Source organism: Cyprinodon variegatus, unplaced genomic scaffold, assembly GCF_000732505.1.
Source record: "Cyprinodon variegatus isolate N-32 unplaced genomic scaffold, C_variegatus-1.0 Scaffold255, whole genome shotgun sequence".
Lineage (NCBI taxonomy): Eukaryota > Metazoa > Chordata > Actinopteri > Cyprinodontiformes > Cyprinodontidae > Cyprinodon > Cyprinodon variegatus.
Window position 1 is genome coordinate 117,210 of NW_015150708.1, and position 15,077 is coordinate 132,286.

Genomic DNA, 15,077 nt, shown 5'->3' on the forward strand with positions numbered 1-15,077 from the left:
GTCAAAAGTACACACATTTGTTACTTGAGTAGAAGTATAAATACTGCAGTTTAAAAACACTGTGGTAAAAGTTGAAGTATCAACTTGAACTCTTTACTTAATTCAATTCAGTTTATTTATATGGCGCCAATTCACAACACAAGTCATCTCAAGGCACTTTACAGCAAACAAACAAAAGTGAAAAAGTATGTGCTCCAAAAACTACTTAAAGTATAAAAGCATAAAGTAATCTTAAAAAAAAATAGCAAGATGCCACTATATGAATTGAAAGCTCAATTTTTCAACTATTTTGAAAATATTCTTTGAGATAGGGCCAAGGATGAGGGAGGTCTTTTTGGTAATTATATATATTGTATGAAATTGTGTTATATCAAACTGGTCCTATAGTCACTCTATTACATATGGAGTCATGTAATAAAAGTAATTTTGCTCTGGGATTATTAAAGTATTTCTGATTGCTGGTTGATGGGACAGGTGTTGTGTAAGAAACGGTGCCCAGCTTGAAAGAGCTCCTGTGTGTTGCTGAATGTGTGCATTGATGACTGAAAGACATCTTCTGCCTCCATTTATCTTAAAGTTTTTGAGTGTGGCACAGTGTGAGTCTGCAGCCTCTGGTGTCTGCTCTGCCCATACCTTCTTTATTCACTCTGCTTTATTTGATCAGCAGACAGACTCTGAGACTTCGAGCAAAGTATTGCTCACCTTCTCTGTGTTTTTGTCTTCAGTGTAATACTTCTGGCCTCTTCTGATGTCAGTCACTGCCGCTACTCTCTGGTTTTGGGAGAAACTGCTTGTTCCACCAAATCATCTTAAAGTATCCTTTTAAAAAATCCTGCATCTGGATTATGATGTGGATCATGACCAAAATGTATTGGATTGTTCTTTGGACTGAGGTGCACCTTTGGTAAAAAAATAATAAAAATCTATTCATAACTTATCAAGGTATCCTGTACACAGACAGACAGACAAACAAACACACACAAACTCATTAATAACCTCCTTGGTGGAGGTAATAAGGATATTCAATGAATTTGATGTGTTCAAACTTTTGTCTGGCAGTGAGTATATAAACACGCTATGCTGCCAAAAATATTGGGTCCACCATCCAAATAAATAAAAAAAGGTATTCCAATCACCTCATCTCTAAAATAGATAAACCACATGGTGTGTGTTTTGGCTTTACACACCTGTGGCCATGGTGGATACATCAGTAAAGACGCTGCATATCCCAGTCATCGTGTTTGAACAGTTACCCTCCTGTTGTAGGATCTACAGACTGCATAAAATACAGAACTTCTACTCACACCAATGCTTCTTTCAATAAGAAAAAAAAAATACAGTAAAGAATGAGTGATGGAAAAGTGGAGCAAATATTTGGCAGTGCACACATCCCAACAAAAACTGATACATGATCCAACAGCTCATGTTTTTACAGGTCAGTGGTGAGAGCTGAAAATGCAGTAAAATCACTGTTGTCAAAGCAGAACTTTGCATTCTATTTTGACTCCTGTCCACTTTCTGACAGCCACAGGTTAAGTTACAGGTACACTGTATGAGGGGCTTCAAATGTTTTCTGTAATTAGAAGTAAATCAGTAAGGTGTATACTTTAAAATTACCAAGACCAAAAATATCCAGTAAAAAAGTATTTTAATCCCTCTGTGCATTTGATCAGAACAGCCAGCTTTTCCAAACCTAAGCCTCTGATTCATTTACAACTTTATGGAGGGATGTAGACCTTTGCCAGAACTAACGAGAACTGCTACTCTAAATAAAAGTATTAATCAATATGGAGGACAGGCGAGGGCTGCATCACTGTGCTAGAAATCAGCACACTAAGCTTGATGGATGCAAAAAAGCTGCAACTAAAGTAGCTACACATTCCTGGCTTATCATGAGGACTTTCTGCTGGAAAACTGTCAAGTCAGTGAAATAATTTTCTTTTTTTTTTTTTGGTTTCCAAGTAAAAAAAATAAATTAAAAAAATGCATCTGGGAATGTGGGCATTGGGAGTTTCCAATAGCTGTATTCCAAATCAAATTGAAAAAAAAAGACGATTTAACTGAATCACACACTTGTATGCAATAATCTAAATAGTTTCCTTTTTTAAAATAAATTATTTTTCTTAATTGTTGAGATGAGTATTTCTAAAAGCATCTCTAAATAGGATTTCTTTTCACAAAATGTTTAAAGAAATTATTTTATACAAAAAAAAAAATTAAAGATAAAAATAAATTGAGTTCAACATTTTAAAGAAATCCTTTTAATATAGTGGAGAGTTCATTATGTTGCAGTCAGATGCACGCATAAAAGAGAACCAGGATATAAATTGATAGAAACCAGGATGAGTAGTTCCATATTCAAGCCTCAAACCTTTAAATTTACCCTAAAAATATTAAGCTATATGGATTATTCACCATTATAAATCCCAGTGGACAGCATTTTAATTACAGATGTGAAGAAAAGCTGCATATCTTAAAGATGATTGCAGGATGAGAAAATATGCAAGTACCAGATAGAAACACAGTGTCATATATAAATTCAGAAACATTTGTGTATCTATGATTTCTTTAATATTTTACAATATAAACCATCTATAGAGTAAATCATTCTAAACTGTACCAACTGAGAGTAAAGCTTGCTCAGTCAAACTGTACTCCAATGATAAGATAATAAAAACGTTATTGCATTCAATAGGATAAGGACATATGCCGAAAAAGGCAAGTAACCAACAGTGTTTTAACAGCAACATAAAAATAATGCTAAAGTCGTTACAAACACAGGATTGGCAACAAGTGCAAATAATGTTGAGAAAAAGAAAAAAAAAAACATGCTGACACATTTCCTTCACGACCTATTATTCTGTGCAGGGACTAACACCAGCCCGTGACACAGATCTAACACTGTTAAAGCACCAGGAAATGTGCCGCAGTCATATAACGACATCCAACTTTTAATGCTACTGCTCTCTCTTCAGTTCATCAGAACAGTTTTAGCTGCAGGGGTATCTGGAATCAATCAGTCAAGGTAAAACACAGGGAAGGCAGTGAAACATACGACCTTAAGTGGAAGTGAATGCTACCATTTAAAGGTTTAATTTAGAAAAAAACTGTGCATGATGAAGTTTATTTTCTGACAGACTGTTGAGAGTGCAGACGGTGAGGGTTAGTGAATCTCTCCGTTGATGGATGAAGTCTCTGCACGGGGCGATGAGCTTCTGGAGACTCCTCGCTCCGTGTTATCAGAGCTTGAGCCACTTTGGCTGTGCTGGTCAGCTGAGGCGGCGCTCGCCGAAGAAGATGTGGGTTTAACTTTCTCTTTAAAGTCTGTGATAATTACAGTCAAGTCTCCAACTGTGACTTCCAGATGCTGGGCGCTGCTCCTGTCTATGTTCTTTAGCCTGGGCCTGCTGAAAAAAAAAAAAAAAAAAAGCTTAGAAAGGATAATAAACGATAACAAAAAGAATGAATCTTTCAAACATTTTATAATGGAAGTGAAGCAGTTACCTCATCCTTTTCTGGTTTTTCTTTTTTAGTGTTGTATCCTTTTCACTTTTGTCCTTCTCAGATTTTTCCTTCTTCTCCTTTTTGGGATGCGTCGGCGAGGCAAACTGTTGATTTACCTGTACGACAAGCTGAGAAACAGGCCGTGGTTTTCTGAAGGAGACAAAAAAATATATATACACACACTATTATTCACTTAAGTCATACAGATGTCTGAAAAAAAAATGAATACGTACACATCATTATTATTTTAATGACTGAAAAATAAAAATCCAACATCACTAACCAGTTTAATCTCTGTAGAAATAACAAATATACATGAATACACAGGACCTAATATACTATTAATCTTAGAATAATACAATAACATGCTTGCTACCGATTTTGTGTAACAGAATAATTCATTAAAAAGGGATTTTCCCAAAACATTCAAAGTAGTGAAGTCATTCATCCTTGGGGAATTTAAAAAAAAAAAAACACCCAAAAAACTTGTTCCAAACAGTGCTAAGAAGAGGATCATATTTCACTTATAAAGTTCACTGCCAAGAGGGAAATGTATAAAACTAAAGTTAGAAATGTATAATTAAAGGATTTGAATAGAAACCACCAGTAGGAAACTATGAAAGATAAACCAATACGTACTTCTCTAATGATTGAACACAAAGAGTTGCATCTATATTCTATGACGGGGGGGGGGACGGGGGGGGACCTATGACCTATGGGAGGCGAAGATACCATTAAAAAATGCTCCAAGACCATGGGTCGGCAAACCAAACTGCTCAAAAAGCTATATTGGACCAAAAAAAATCTGTCTGGAGCCGCAAAAATGTAAAAGCCTTATATAAGCCTCGTATGGCAACACAGGCTCTAAGTGTATTATCCCACTATAGAAAAGGACTATATGGGCTTAAATATATAATAAGCATTCACGAATAAATGTTTATCCTGAAGCCAATGTCATATAGTAGCCTGAGGTGACGGAGGAACAGTGAACGCTCCCATTGTGCACCGCTTCACCGAGCGCCGCTTCACCACCTTCACTGCGCGGTTTAAGTTTTCTTGCAATTATGAAAATATAGAAACACAAAGGAATCTTTCTATGGTGGACGTGTTTCTGTTTTATTGAGTCATGAGGAACCAAGCAGGAACTGACATCAGAGCTGTGCTCTCTAACCCCAAAATCCCACATCCTCCGTCACCATCGTTCCTTTGTCTGATTAATATTTTTAGGATTTGGGGAAAAAAATGGAAGAAAGTTCAGATACCTGCATCAAAGCGCTACCTGTTTGATCTGTGGATGGTTTTCCATCCTTGCAACAAAACTAGCAGCAGTAGTGGAGTTTGGAATTGCAATCCACTTCTTAAATCTATCTTTGCGCTCCTCTAATTTATCCTGCAATCGCACTTTTTCTCTCACTCCCAGCTTGGTGGTGGGCTGCAGATTTAGCCTTCCCTGGAAATACCTTTCCAAATTTGTCTTTTTTTTTTTTTTTGACACCCTCTCATTACAAAGCAAAAATGCAATCGTTCAGCATTGATAATCAAAGCAAATGAGTCCCAAATTATTGTTTACATTTATTTATGATACAAATGTTTTAAGCATTGGAAAACATACATTTTTGTGTGCAACCTGCACACCATATTAAAACAAAACAAAAAAAAAAAAAATCGATTTTCATACATTTTTGAAAAAGCTCCAGGGAGCCACAAGGGGGAGGCTAAAGAGACGCGGGTTGCCGACCCCTGTCCAAGACAAACAGACATGCTTGAGGTTTTGATTTGCCAAAGTACGGTCCAGTAAGATTTTAGTCAGGTTTAGGAGTTGGTTGTTATACAGCAACCCAAAAACAAAGAATTTGTCCTCATTCATACTGTAAAGCAGAGGTCACGGATTAGTGGACCGCGGTCCGGATCCGGACCCACCTGCTCGCTGAACCAGACCCAACCTGATTTAAAACATTTATAAATTACTGCATGTTGTCCAACGGCAGTGTCTAACTTCACTTGCGCTGCTTCTCCTGTTAATAAAGCCCTCCGGAGTGTCCGGGACCAGGCTACACGTGATACAAATTAGCCAATGAGCTGCTGTCAGTCTGGGTCGCTGCGGCGAGACACTAGACACAGCATGGAAACCTTTGGCAGGTCGGGCGATGAGAAAGAAGGAAAAGACGATGAGAAAAAGAGAGCAGAGAAAGTGTGGACTGCTGCAAGAACTGAGGTGAACTGGTGAAAGAAAAGTGAAATGGTGTGCTCAAAGACGACCCTGCACATTTTGAGAATGTTCGGCTCAACCTGCTGCTGTGAAGCAGGATTCTCCACCTTGAACAGAATAAAATATAAATATCGATCCAGGCTCACGAACAAGCATCTTGATGTGCTTGAGAATGGCTTTATCGCCATTTAAACCCAGTTTTAAAAACATTGCAGGGCAGAGTAAGCAGTAAAGTTTAAGTGTTTTATAAAAACAGGAATCAGGAAATTGCCTGTATACCAAACTGAACGATTGTTGTTCTCTGATTTAAAAAACGCTTTAGATTTCAAAATTGATTTTTTTATTTAAAAGTTTAATGTATAACATGGATTCATAAAAAACCAAATTATTTCAGTGATAAATTCTGTTTAAAGTACCAGATTAAATTTAAAAGTCTCTCCAGACCTTTACAGGTTGTTGATTTTCTTTATTCGGACCCTGCTGGTTTTTAATTGGTCATCCATCATGCTATGGGGTTTTAAAGGAAAATTCCGGTTTTTAACACTTTTAGCCCCTTTTCTGTAGTGTCCAGGATGAAATCGAATGATCGACACCAAAATTTTGACGATTGGTCCTGTCTCTGCTATTTGGCTAATGCAGAATCCCCCCCTGGCTGCTTCAGAATGGCTTGCATAGTGCATGTCAGATAATGTCCTTAAAACAACCTTAAATGTTCTTTTTTTTTAAATATGCTACTCACCGGGTCGTCAGCGCTGTTCAATGACGTTCCAAAAAAAGTTTCGTGAAGAAAAACCGTTCCTGTCTTGTTTTATTTAGCATTTTGTAAATCCCAGAACTATTTTTTCCGATACATCACAACCGCTTATAAACTTCCGCTTCCCGTTCGAATCTGAAGCGTTGCACACTCCAGACCACTAGTTGGCGACAATGTCTCTATATACTCCTCCTCAGTATATTCCGGTTCAAAACGGTATTCTCTACCATCAAACTCAAAGTCCAATATGTCCTCCTCAAGAATCCACCTTTCGTATTCCATTTTCAGAGTTTTTTAAAGTGTTTAACAGAGACGTTAGCACCTCGACGTCGGAGTACACAGAGTGAAGCAGAAACACTTGGGCCTTGCGAAAAAACTACAACTAAGCGTAAACAGGCCCCCTTTCCGTTTCCGGTGGCGGAGGGATATTTACTATTCCAACAGAACTCAATGGGATTTACAAAATGCTAAATAAAACACTACAGGAACGTTTTTTCTTTACGAAACTTGTTTTTGAACGTCATTGAACAGCTCTGACGACTCGGTGAGTAGCATATTTTAAAAAAAGAACGTTTAAGGTTGTTTTAAGGACATTATCTGACATGCACTATGCAAGCCATTCTAAAGCAGCCAGGGGGGATTCTGCATGAGCCAAATAGCCGAGACAGGACCAATCGTCAAAATTTTGGTGTCGATCATTCGATTTCATCTTGGACACTACAGAAAAGGGGCTAAAAGTGTTAAAAACCGGAATTTTCCTTTAAGGTTATAAAATAACAGGGATTAGTTTGAATATACCCAAATGCTTGGAAAGGGTCATGCTGAGAAGAAAATGCCTCTGAAGCCTAACAGAAGTGAACTGCCTCTTATCTCCAGACAAGCTTAACGTTACCGAGTGCCCTGTCTAATCCACAGACCTTAATCCAATAGTAAACTTAAGGGGGGAAATTAAAAAGGAGGCAAAACTAAGTGCTGGACGTTTGTTCGCTCCCTGTTACAGATAATTGAAGCTGCTCTCTTAGGCTGTGATGAAACAACTTAACAACTAATTTATTCACAGGCAAGCTACGTCAAGCATATTAAAGTTATGCAGTCATTGTTAAGGCTGAGCTGTTTATCCATTTGCCTCATTTTTTTAATTTATATTAAAGTGTTACTAATGTCTATTCGGGTATGTAAATAAATGTTGTATTATACAAGGCCAGCTATCTAAAAATAAATTCTATTTCAATGTTTCTGCATACAAATCACAAATATTTCAAATATGAAAAAATACAAAGTTTTACTAAAACAAGACAACCAGCAGTTTTTCATAGATTCAAAAACTCTCATCCAAGAGAACAGCTCGTCTAGTTGAACATCAATCCATGTTAAACATAAAGTATAGAGTGCAGCTAACATACATCATGTGTTGGTCCCAATTTAAAACCTTTTGGACAACTCAAATTGAGAAAGTTGCTGTTTTTTTTTTCATGTGGCTTCTTTGTCCAAACAAGAAAAACCCAGAACCGCTCACTCAGCAAAAAGCACGACTTTAGCCATCCTGTATTTGTCTTTGTGGAAGGGTGCCAACATTAGCTCCACCTGCTATCAACACTCGTCTCTATTGCACGAGGTAAATATTTAGATCTGCATATCCTGCATCCATGAATTTGTGCAGTTTGGTCATTAGAATATGACCTACATATTGATAAAGGCAAACACACAAAATAAAAGTTTGCAAACTCCATCTGCTGAATTGCAAACACAATCACTTTGCACCTTCTTTGAAGATCTGCTATGAGCGTGCAAACATGTTTGCAACCCTTTTAAGATAGTCAAACCCTCTGCAGATCAGGCCCCTAGATGGCTGAACCTGGAACAGTCTAGTCATTTGAGAAAATAGTTCTCAACTAACAAAGCCTATGCGTCCAAACAAGTTCTGTATGTTTTGACATGTGAGAGGTGGGATACAAGGTTTGAAGTGAGCTGTTTAGAGAAATTAGAATATACTTATTGTCCTCTCAGAGAAATTGGTCATGGACCCAAGTGCGCAGAGCATAGTACCAGCTGCTATTATAAACAATAAATACAGATAAAAAACAAATATCAGCTAAAAACACACACATGGGTTACGTACACACTCATAACACGTCCCCTAAAGAATTAAAACAAAATAAAAAATAACATAATACTTAAAAAAACAAGCAGAAAGTTATAGAACACTTCCCATTTCTCTGCTTACCGATTTATTTAAAATTTTGATTGAAAATTTTGATGGAAGTGGGGATAAATTGTTATTTAAAGTGGTCCAATTTGGTTTTTGGGATTCTGAACATTCTCCCTTCCTTATAGACGGACGGAAGGGAGAGCTTGTCAGTCCTCCACATCACCTTCATAGCAGTCTGTACCAGGTGCTGCAACTTTGATGTGAACTGTGGGGAGAGACCACCGAACCACATCGTCATCCCAAACCTGATGACACTCTCGACCACTAACTGATGAAATATAAACAGGATGTTCTGACTGACACCAAAGTCGGTCTGCGTAAAAAATACACTGCGCTGTATGAGTGATATCTAGTCACAAAGTGAACCTCTGCAGGCTCTGACCCATAGAGGACATGTAAGTCACTAACAGATGGAAGTACCAGAACAGGTGCTGGGCTGCAACCAGACCAGCAGAACTGAACTGAATTTGCATTTGCAGGCTTTATAGTTGCTGTTTAGAGCAGACTTAAGCCAAGAATAAAACAGTTTCCATTGATGCAGAATGTTTTAAAATAAACTACTATGAAAACGACAGCACCAAATCTTCCAGTTCCATTCATGCAACATCAAGTGATGGACACGACAGTAACACGAAAGCTGATTGGCTATAAGCTTATCTTAAGTTGTAAAAACATTGAGAGCACATTTTTGCTATAGTGCGTAACCTAAAGAAAGAAACGACTAAAATGCAGATAAACATGGTTTAATCAGATTTTGCCAGACTTCTCTGAGCATGTCTGATGATGACGTCAGAGAAGCAATTTCAGGAAGAAAATGTAAAACGCATAAAAATTGTGTCACAAAAGTCATAAAGCATTTCAAAAAGATGTGTATTAGCATTATTTAGTGAGTTAAAGAAAGAAATAAGTAGTTTTAGTACCATAATTACATTATTTATGGAAACCTGGATGTATATCTGTTTGCGCATGTGCAGGGCAGATCGTGCTTCCGGGACGGATGGGGTAGTGACAGGTGCCATCCACATCTAGTGAAAACTGGAGTAATTGGATGAGTCATATAACACAAACACTCATTGGTTAGATCGGGGGTCGGCAACCCGCGGCTCCGGAGCCACATGCGGCTCTTGAGCGTCCCCCTTGATGCTCCCTGGAGCTTTTTCAAAAATGTATGAAAAATAATTGTTTGTTTTGTTTTAATATGGTGTGCAAGAGGTCAAAAAAAATTAATTATGTTTTCCAATTGCTGTAAACATTTGTATAATAAATACATTTAAACAATAATTTGCGTCATAGCCATAGATATCAGTGGTCACAACTTGCAGCCAACCAGCGTGGCGCAGTGCCAGGCAAACAAAGCTGCAGGTGTGTCTCGGACCATGGTACAAAGAGGAAAAAAGGAAGATGGCTGATGAGAAAAGAGGATTCAAAGAATGGAGCGAATCATTTGCTTTCATTATAAATGCGGACGGAAGGATTGCATCCAAAAATTGGAAAGGCATTTCCAGGGAAGGCAAGCTAAATACGTAGCCAATCACAAGGTTAGGAGTGAGAGAAAAAGTGCGATTGCAGAACTTCTGGATAAATAAGACGAGCGCAAAGATAGGATTAAGAAATGGATTGCATTTCCAAACTCCACTACTGCTGCTAGTTTTGTTGTAAGGATGGAAAGCCATCCCCAGATCAAACAGGTAGCGCTCTGATGCAGGGATGTGAACTTTCCTCCATTTTTTCCAGAAATCCTAAAAATATAAATCACACCAAGGAACGATGGTGACAGAATCAGGGTTAGAGAGCTCTGCTCTGATGGATGTCAGTTCCTGCTTGGTTTCTCATGACTCAATCAACTCCTCCTGACAAACTGATATATATGGGTTTTATATTTTATGCTCTTTGACAATCATACAAGTTTTGTATCACAAATGAAGCCCTGGGTGGGTTCGGGGGATGCCGGTTCCATATTTTGGTTTCTGTAATCATGAGCTCCAGGTGTGAGAGGGAGCAGTCACTTTTCCTGATTGGGTGAAAGATTTTACTTTGAATTGTGGCATAAATGGCAGGGGGTTTGTTGACACCGCTGGGGTCTGCTAGGGTTGCTTACGGACGCCTAGCTGCGCGGGTTGCTGCCCTGCCGGGATCGACCGGCCCTCCAATCCTAGTTTAACGGTAGGGGGACAATATAAATTGTATTAAGACAATATAATTTGTATTCAGCACCGTGCCTTGATTGATAGGCTTGCTTTGCTGTTTTCTGTGGCGGAATAAAACGACACATTTTAATTCTAGCAGAAACAGTTTGTGTGTTCATCTTTACTGCCGACTCATCCCGATCCTGCCTAAATTTCATAATACACAAACACAAACACCATAGAAAGATTCCTTTATCGTGTTTCTATAATTTCATCAATGCAACAAAACCTAAACCGCATGGTGAGAGCCTTCACTGCTCCTCCCGCACCTCATGCTACTATGTGACATTTGCTCCAGGATAAACATTTAATCATGAATGCTGATTATATATTTAAGCCCACATAGTCTATTTCTATAGTGGGATAATACACCTAAAACCTGTGTTGCCAAGGCTTATATAAGACTTTTAAATTTTTGCGGCTCCAGATTGATTTATTTTTTGTTTTGTTTTGGTCCAATATGGCTCTTTGAGCAGTTTGGGTTGCCGACCCCTGGGTTAGCTAAAGGAAATCATCAGAAGCAAGCAGGTGTTCCTCAAGCTGCAAACATCAATTGTCTATGCCATGCTACAATGTCGGATTCAGAAAAGATGTTGAAATGTCTGAAAGTTCGGACACAGGTAAGAGTGTATCAGGAGATGGAGACAAGACCTCCCGCATCTTTGGCCCTATCTCAAAGAATTTTTCGAAATAGTCGAAAAATTGAGCTTTAAATTTCATTTAGTGGCATCTGGCTGATTTTTTTAAGGGTATTTTTTTAAGTAGTTTTTGGAGCAAATACTTGTTCACTTTTTTACTTAAGTAAAGAGGTCAAGTTGATACTTCAACTTTTACCACAGTGTTTTTAAACTGCAGTAGCAATACTTCTACTTCAGTAACAACTGTGTGTACTTTTGACATCACTGCTAATCTAGCACACAAATCATTAAAAAAAAGTGTGTGCTTCNCAACATCAAGTGATGGACACGACAGTAACACGAAAGCTGATTGGCTATAAGCTTATCTTAAGTTGTAAAAACATTGAGAGCACATTTTGGTTATAGTGCGAAATCTAAAGAAAGAAACGACTAAAATGCAGATAAACATGGTTTAATCAGATTTTGCCAGACTGCTCTGAGCATGACGTCAGAGAAGCAATTTCAGGAAGAAAATGTAAAACGCATAAAAATTGTGTCACAAAAGTCATAAAACATTTGATAAAAATGTGTATTAGCATTATTTAGTGAGTTAAAGAGAGAAATAAGTAGTTTTGGTACCATAATTACATTATTTATGGACACCTGGATGTATATCTGTTCGCGCATGTGCAGGGCAGATCGTGCTTCCGGGACGGATGGGGTAGTGACAGATGCCATCCATATTTAGAGAAAACTAGTGTAATTGGATGAGTCATATAACAAAAACTCATTGGTTAGTTCAGGGGTTGGAAACCCGTGGCTTCAGAGCCACATGCGGCTCTTGAGCGTCCCCCTTGATGCTCTCTGGAGCTTTTTCAAAAATGTATGAAAAATGATTTTTTGTTTTGTTTTAATATGGTGTGCAAGAGGTCAAAAAAAAAAATTATGTTTTCCAATTGCTGTAAACATTTGTATAATAAATAAATGTAAACAATAATTTGCGTCATAGGCATAGATATCAGTGGTCACAACTTGCAGCCAACCAGCGTGGCGTGGTGCCAGGCAAACAAAGCTGCAGGTGTGTCTCAGACCATGGTACAAAGAGGAAAAAAGGAAGATGGCTGATGAGAAAAGAGGATTCAAAGAATGGAGCAAATAATTTGCTTTCATTATAAATGTGGACAGAAGGATTGCATCCATTTTCACTTTGTAATGAGAGGTTGTCCAAAAAAAAATAAAAATTGGAAAGGCATTTCCAGGGAAGGCAAACTAAATATGCAGCCGATCACAAAGTTACGAGTGAGAGAACAGGTGCGATTGCAGAACTTCTGGATAAATTAGACGAGCGCAAAGATAGGATTAAGAAATTGATTGCTCCACTACTGCTGCTAGTTTTTTTCTGAAAGGATGGAAAACCATCCCCAGATCAAACAGGTAGCGCTCTGATGCAGGGATGTGAACTTTGCCCCATTTTTCCCCGAAATCCTAAAAACATAAATCACACCAAGGAACGACGGTGACAGAAGGATGTGGGATTTCAGGGTTAGAGAGCTCTGCTCTGATGGATGTCAGCTCCTGCTTGTTTTCTCATGACTTAATCAACTCCTCTCGACAGAAACACATCCACCATAGAAAGATTCCTTTATCGTGTTTCTATAATTTCATCAATGCCTTCACTGCTCCTCCCGCACCTCATGCTACTATGTGCTCCAGGATAAACATTTAATCATGAATGCTTATTATATATTTAAGCCCACATAGTCCTTCTCTATAGTGGGATAATACACTTAGAGCCCGTGTTGCCAAACAAGGCTTATATGACTTTTATATTTTTGTGGCTTCAGACAGATTTATTTTTTGTTTTGTTTTTATTTTGGTCCAATATGGCTCTTTGAGCAGTTTGGGTTGCCGACCCCTGGGTTGGCTAAAGGAAATCATCAGAAGCAAGCGGGTGTTCCTCAAGCTGCAAACACGAATTGTCTATGCCATGCTACAATGTCGGATTCAGAAAAGATGTTGAAATGTCTGAACGATCGGACACAGGCAAGAGCTTATCGGGAGATGGAGACAAGACCTCCCTCATCTTTGGCCCTATCTCAAAGATTTTTTTCGAAATAGTCGAAAAATTGAGCTTTAAATTTCATTTAGTGGCATCTGGATGTTTTTTTTAAGGGGTTTTTTTTTAAGGAGTTTTTGGAGCAAATACTTGTTCACTTTTTTACTTAAGTAAAGAGGTCAAGTTGATACTTCAACTTTTACCACAGTGTTTTTAAACAGCAGTAGCAATACTTCTACTTCAGTAACAACTGTGTGTACTTTTGACANGCAGTAGCAATACTTCTACTTCAGTAACAACTGTGTGTACTTTTGACATCACTGCTAATCTAGCACACAAATCATTAAAAAAAAGTGTGTGCTTCATTGTGCAGTTTAAGTCGCTGTCATCTTTAGCAGCAGCTAGGTGGAAGTGTGTGTCACAGTTATGGTTTGGGGTAAACTTACCGGGTTGAAGTCCCCTTCCTCACATCACACATCGAGCACTTGAACGCCTCAGCGCTGTTCTTGAACGTACACACGCTGCAGTCCCAGAACCCATCATCGGTGAACGGCTTGGACTGCCGCTTCGGCCTTTACACACAAACACAACAAACACGAACAGCGGAGGTTTTAACAAAGGCAGCTATGTTTTTAAATAAATATATATAAAAGCAGCCATACAGCTAAAGTGGGAAATCACTTTCTGGTCTGAACCGGTCAGTAAGGCAGAGAAAGCAGCCACACATCCACACTCCTAACAGCCGCCATGAACACTTTGAGTACCACACAGCTCCATCCATTCCTTCAGCTTTCTGTTCTTTAAAAGCCAGTTAAAGTCCTCATGGAAACATACCAGCGAGGGTTTTACCTTGTGGGACTCTTCTTGTCTCCCATTGTTAAATCTAGACCTTTAATTAGTTCAAATGATCAACGGTACAGGTGAAAAAAGCACGCATGAACAGCTCCCCAGCTGTCGGAGAAACTCCTGTCGGGGGGGGTGACGTCACACGGCTCAGCCAATCATATAAATCGTAGTTATAAACGCAATAAATGTGACATTGATAAAAAAAAAGGCTTTGGTTGAATTGTTAGGACAATATTTCAATAAAAAAGGCTTTTATTGAACTAATAACCGCAAAAAAAAAAAAAATAATAATAATAATTAAAAAAAATTGGGCAGACACGCTTTGATTGACTGTACTATGTAAGAGCTTCATACAAATATCAAAATGACCTTATCAGTATGGAGAGCCAAATTTGCCACAATTAAAAGTATGTAAAAAAAATTACACACACACACACACACATATATATATATATAAATGCATATCTTAAATGAATCTGTCTTTTTTCAATAAAATCGTTGTAATTCCTCTTCATCAGACTGTCTACAGGAGATCCTTCATTGGCAACCAGCATCCACAACTTATCATTAAAGATACTCATAATATGCAAGTTTAGCATTAACTTTTTCTTTGGGACTAATGAGGTATTGTTGAATTTTACATTTTTACATTTAGAGGCATATATATATATATATATATATATATATATATATATA

General features: G+C 38.1%; 1 protein-coding gene across 2 annotated transcripts; it reads right to left on the reverse strand.

Annotated features, from left to right (window-relative positions):
- Nucleotides 1-2,276: 2,276 nt before the first annotated feature.
- On the reverse strand, nucleotides 2,277-14,504 carry LOC107089497 (YY1-associated factor 2-like). 2 transcript variants are annotated; one of them, XM_015382329.1, is made up of 4 exons: nucleotides 14,385-14,504; nucleotides 13,982-14,107; nucleotides 3,505-3,654; nucleotides 2,277-3,404 (listed from the first exon to the last, which is right to left on the reverse strand). In XM_015382329.1, the coding sequence occupies exons 1-4, from the start codon at nucleotides 14,408-14,410 to the stop codon at nucleotides 3,164-3,166; spliced, it is 543 nt and encodes a 180-aa protein (XP_015237815.1). In that variant the 5' UTR covers nucleotides 14,411-14,504; the 3' UTR covers nucleotides 2,277-3,163. The 2 variants fall into 2 exon arrangements, with proteins under 2 accessions (XP_015237815.1, XP_015237813.1); XM_015382327.1 differs by having other exon boundaries at nucleotides 2,277-3,407.
- Nucleotides 14,505-15,077: the final 573 nt, after the last annotated feature.

Coding starts and splice junctions, on each gene's coding strand:
- LOC107089497 (XM_015382327.1), bottom strand. CDS start 14,410: ATGGGAGACAAGAAGAGTCCCACAAG. Junction 14,108..14,384: donor GACAAGAAGAGTCCCACAAG/GTAAAACCCTCG, acceptor TTGTGTGTAAAG/GCCGAAGCGGCAGTCCAAGC. Junction 3,655..13,981: donor AGGAAGGGGACTTCAACCCG/GTAAGTTTACCC, acceptor TGTCTCCTTCAG/AAAACCACGGCCTGTTTCTC.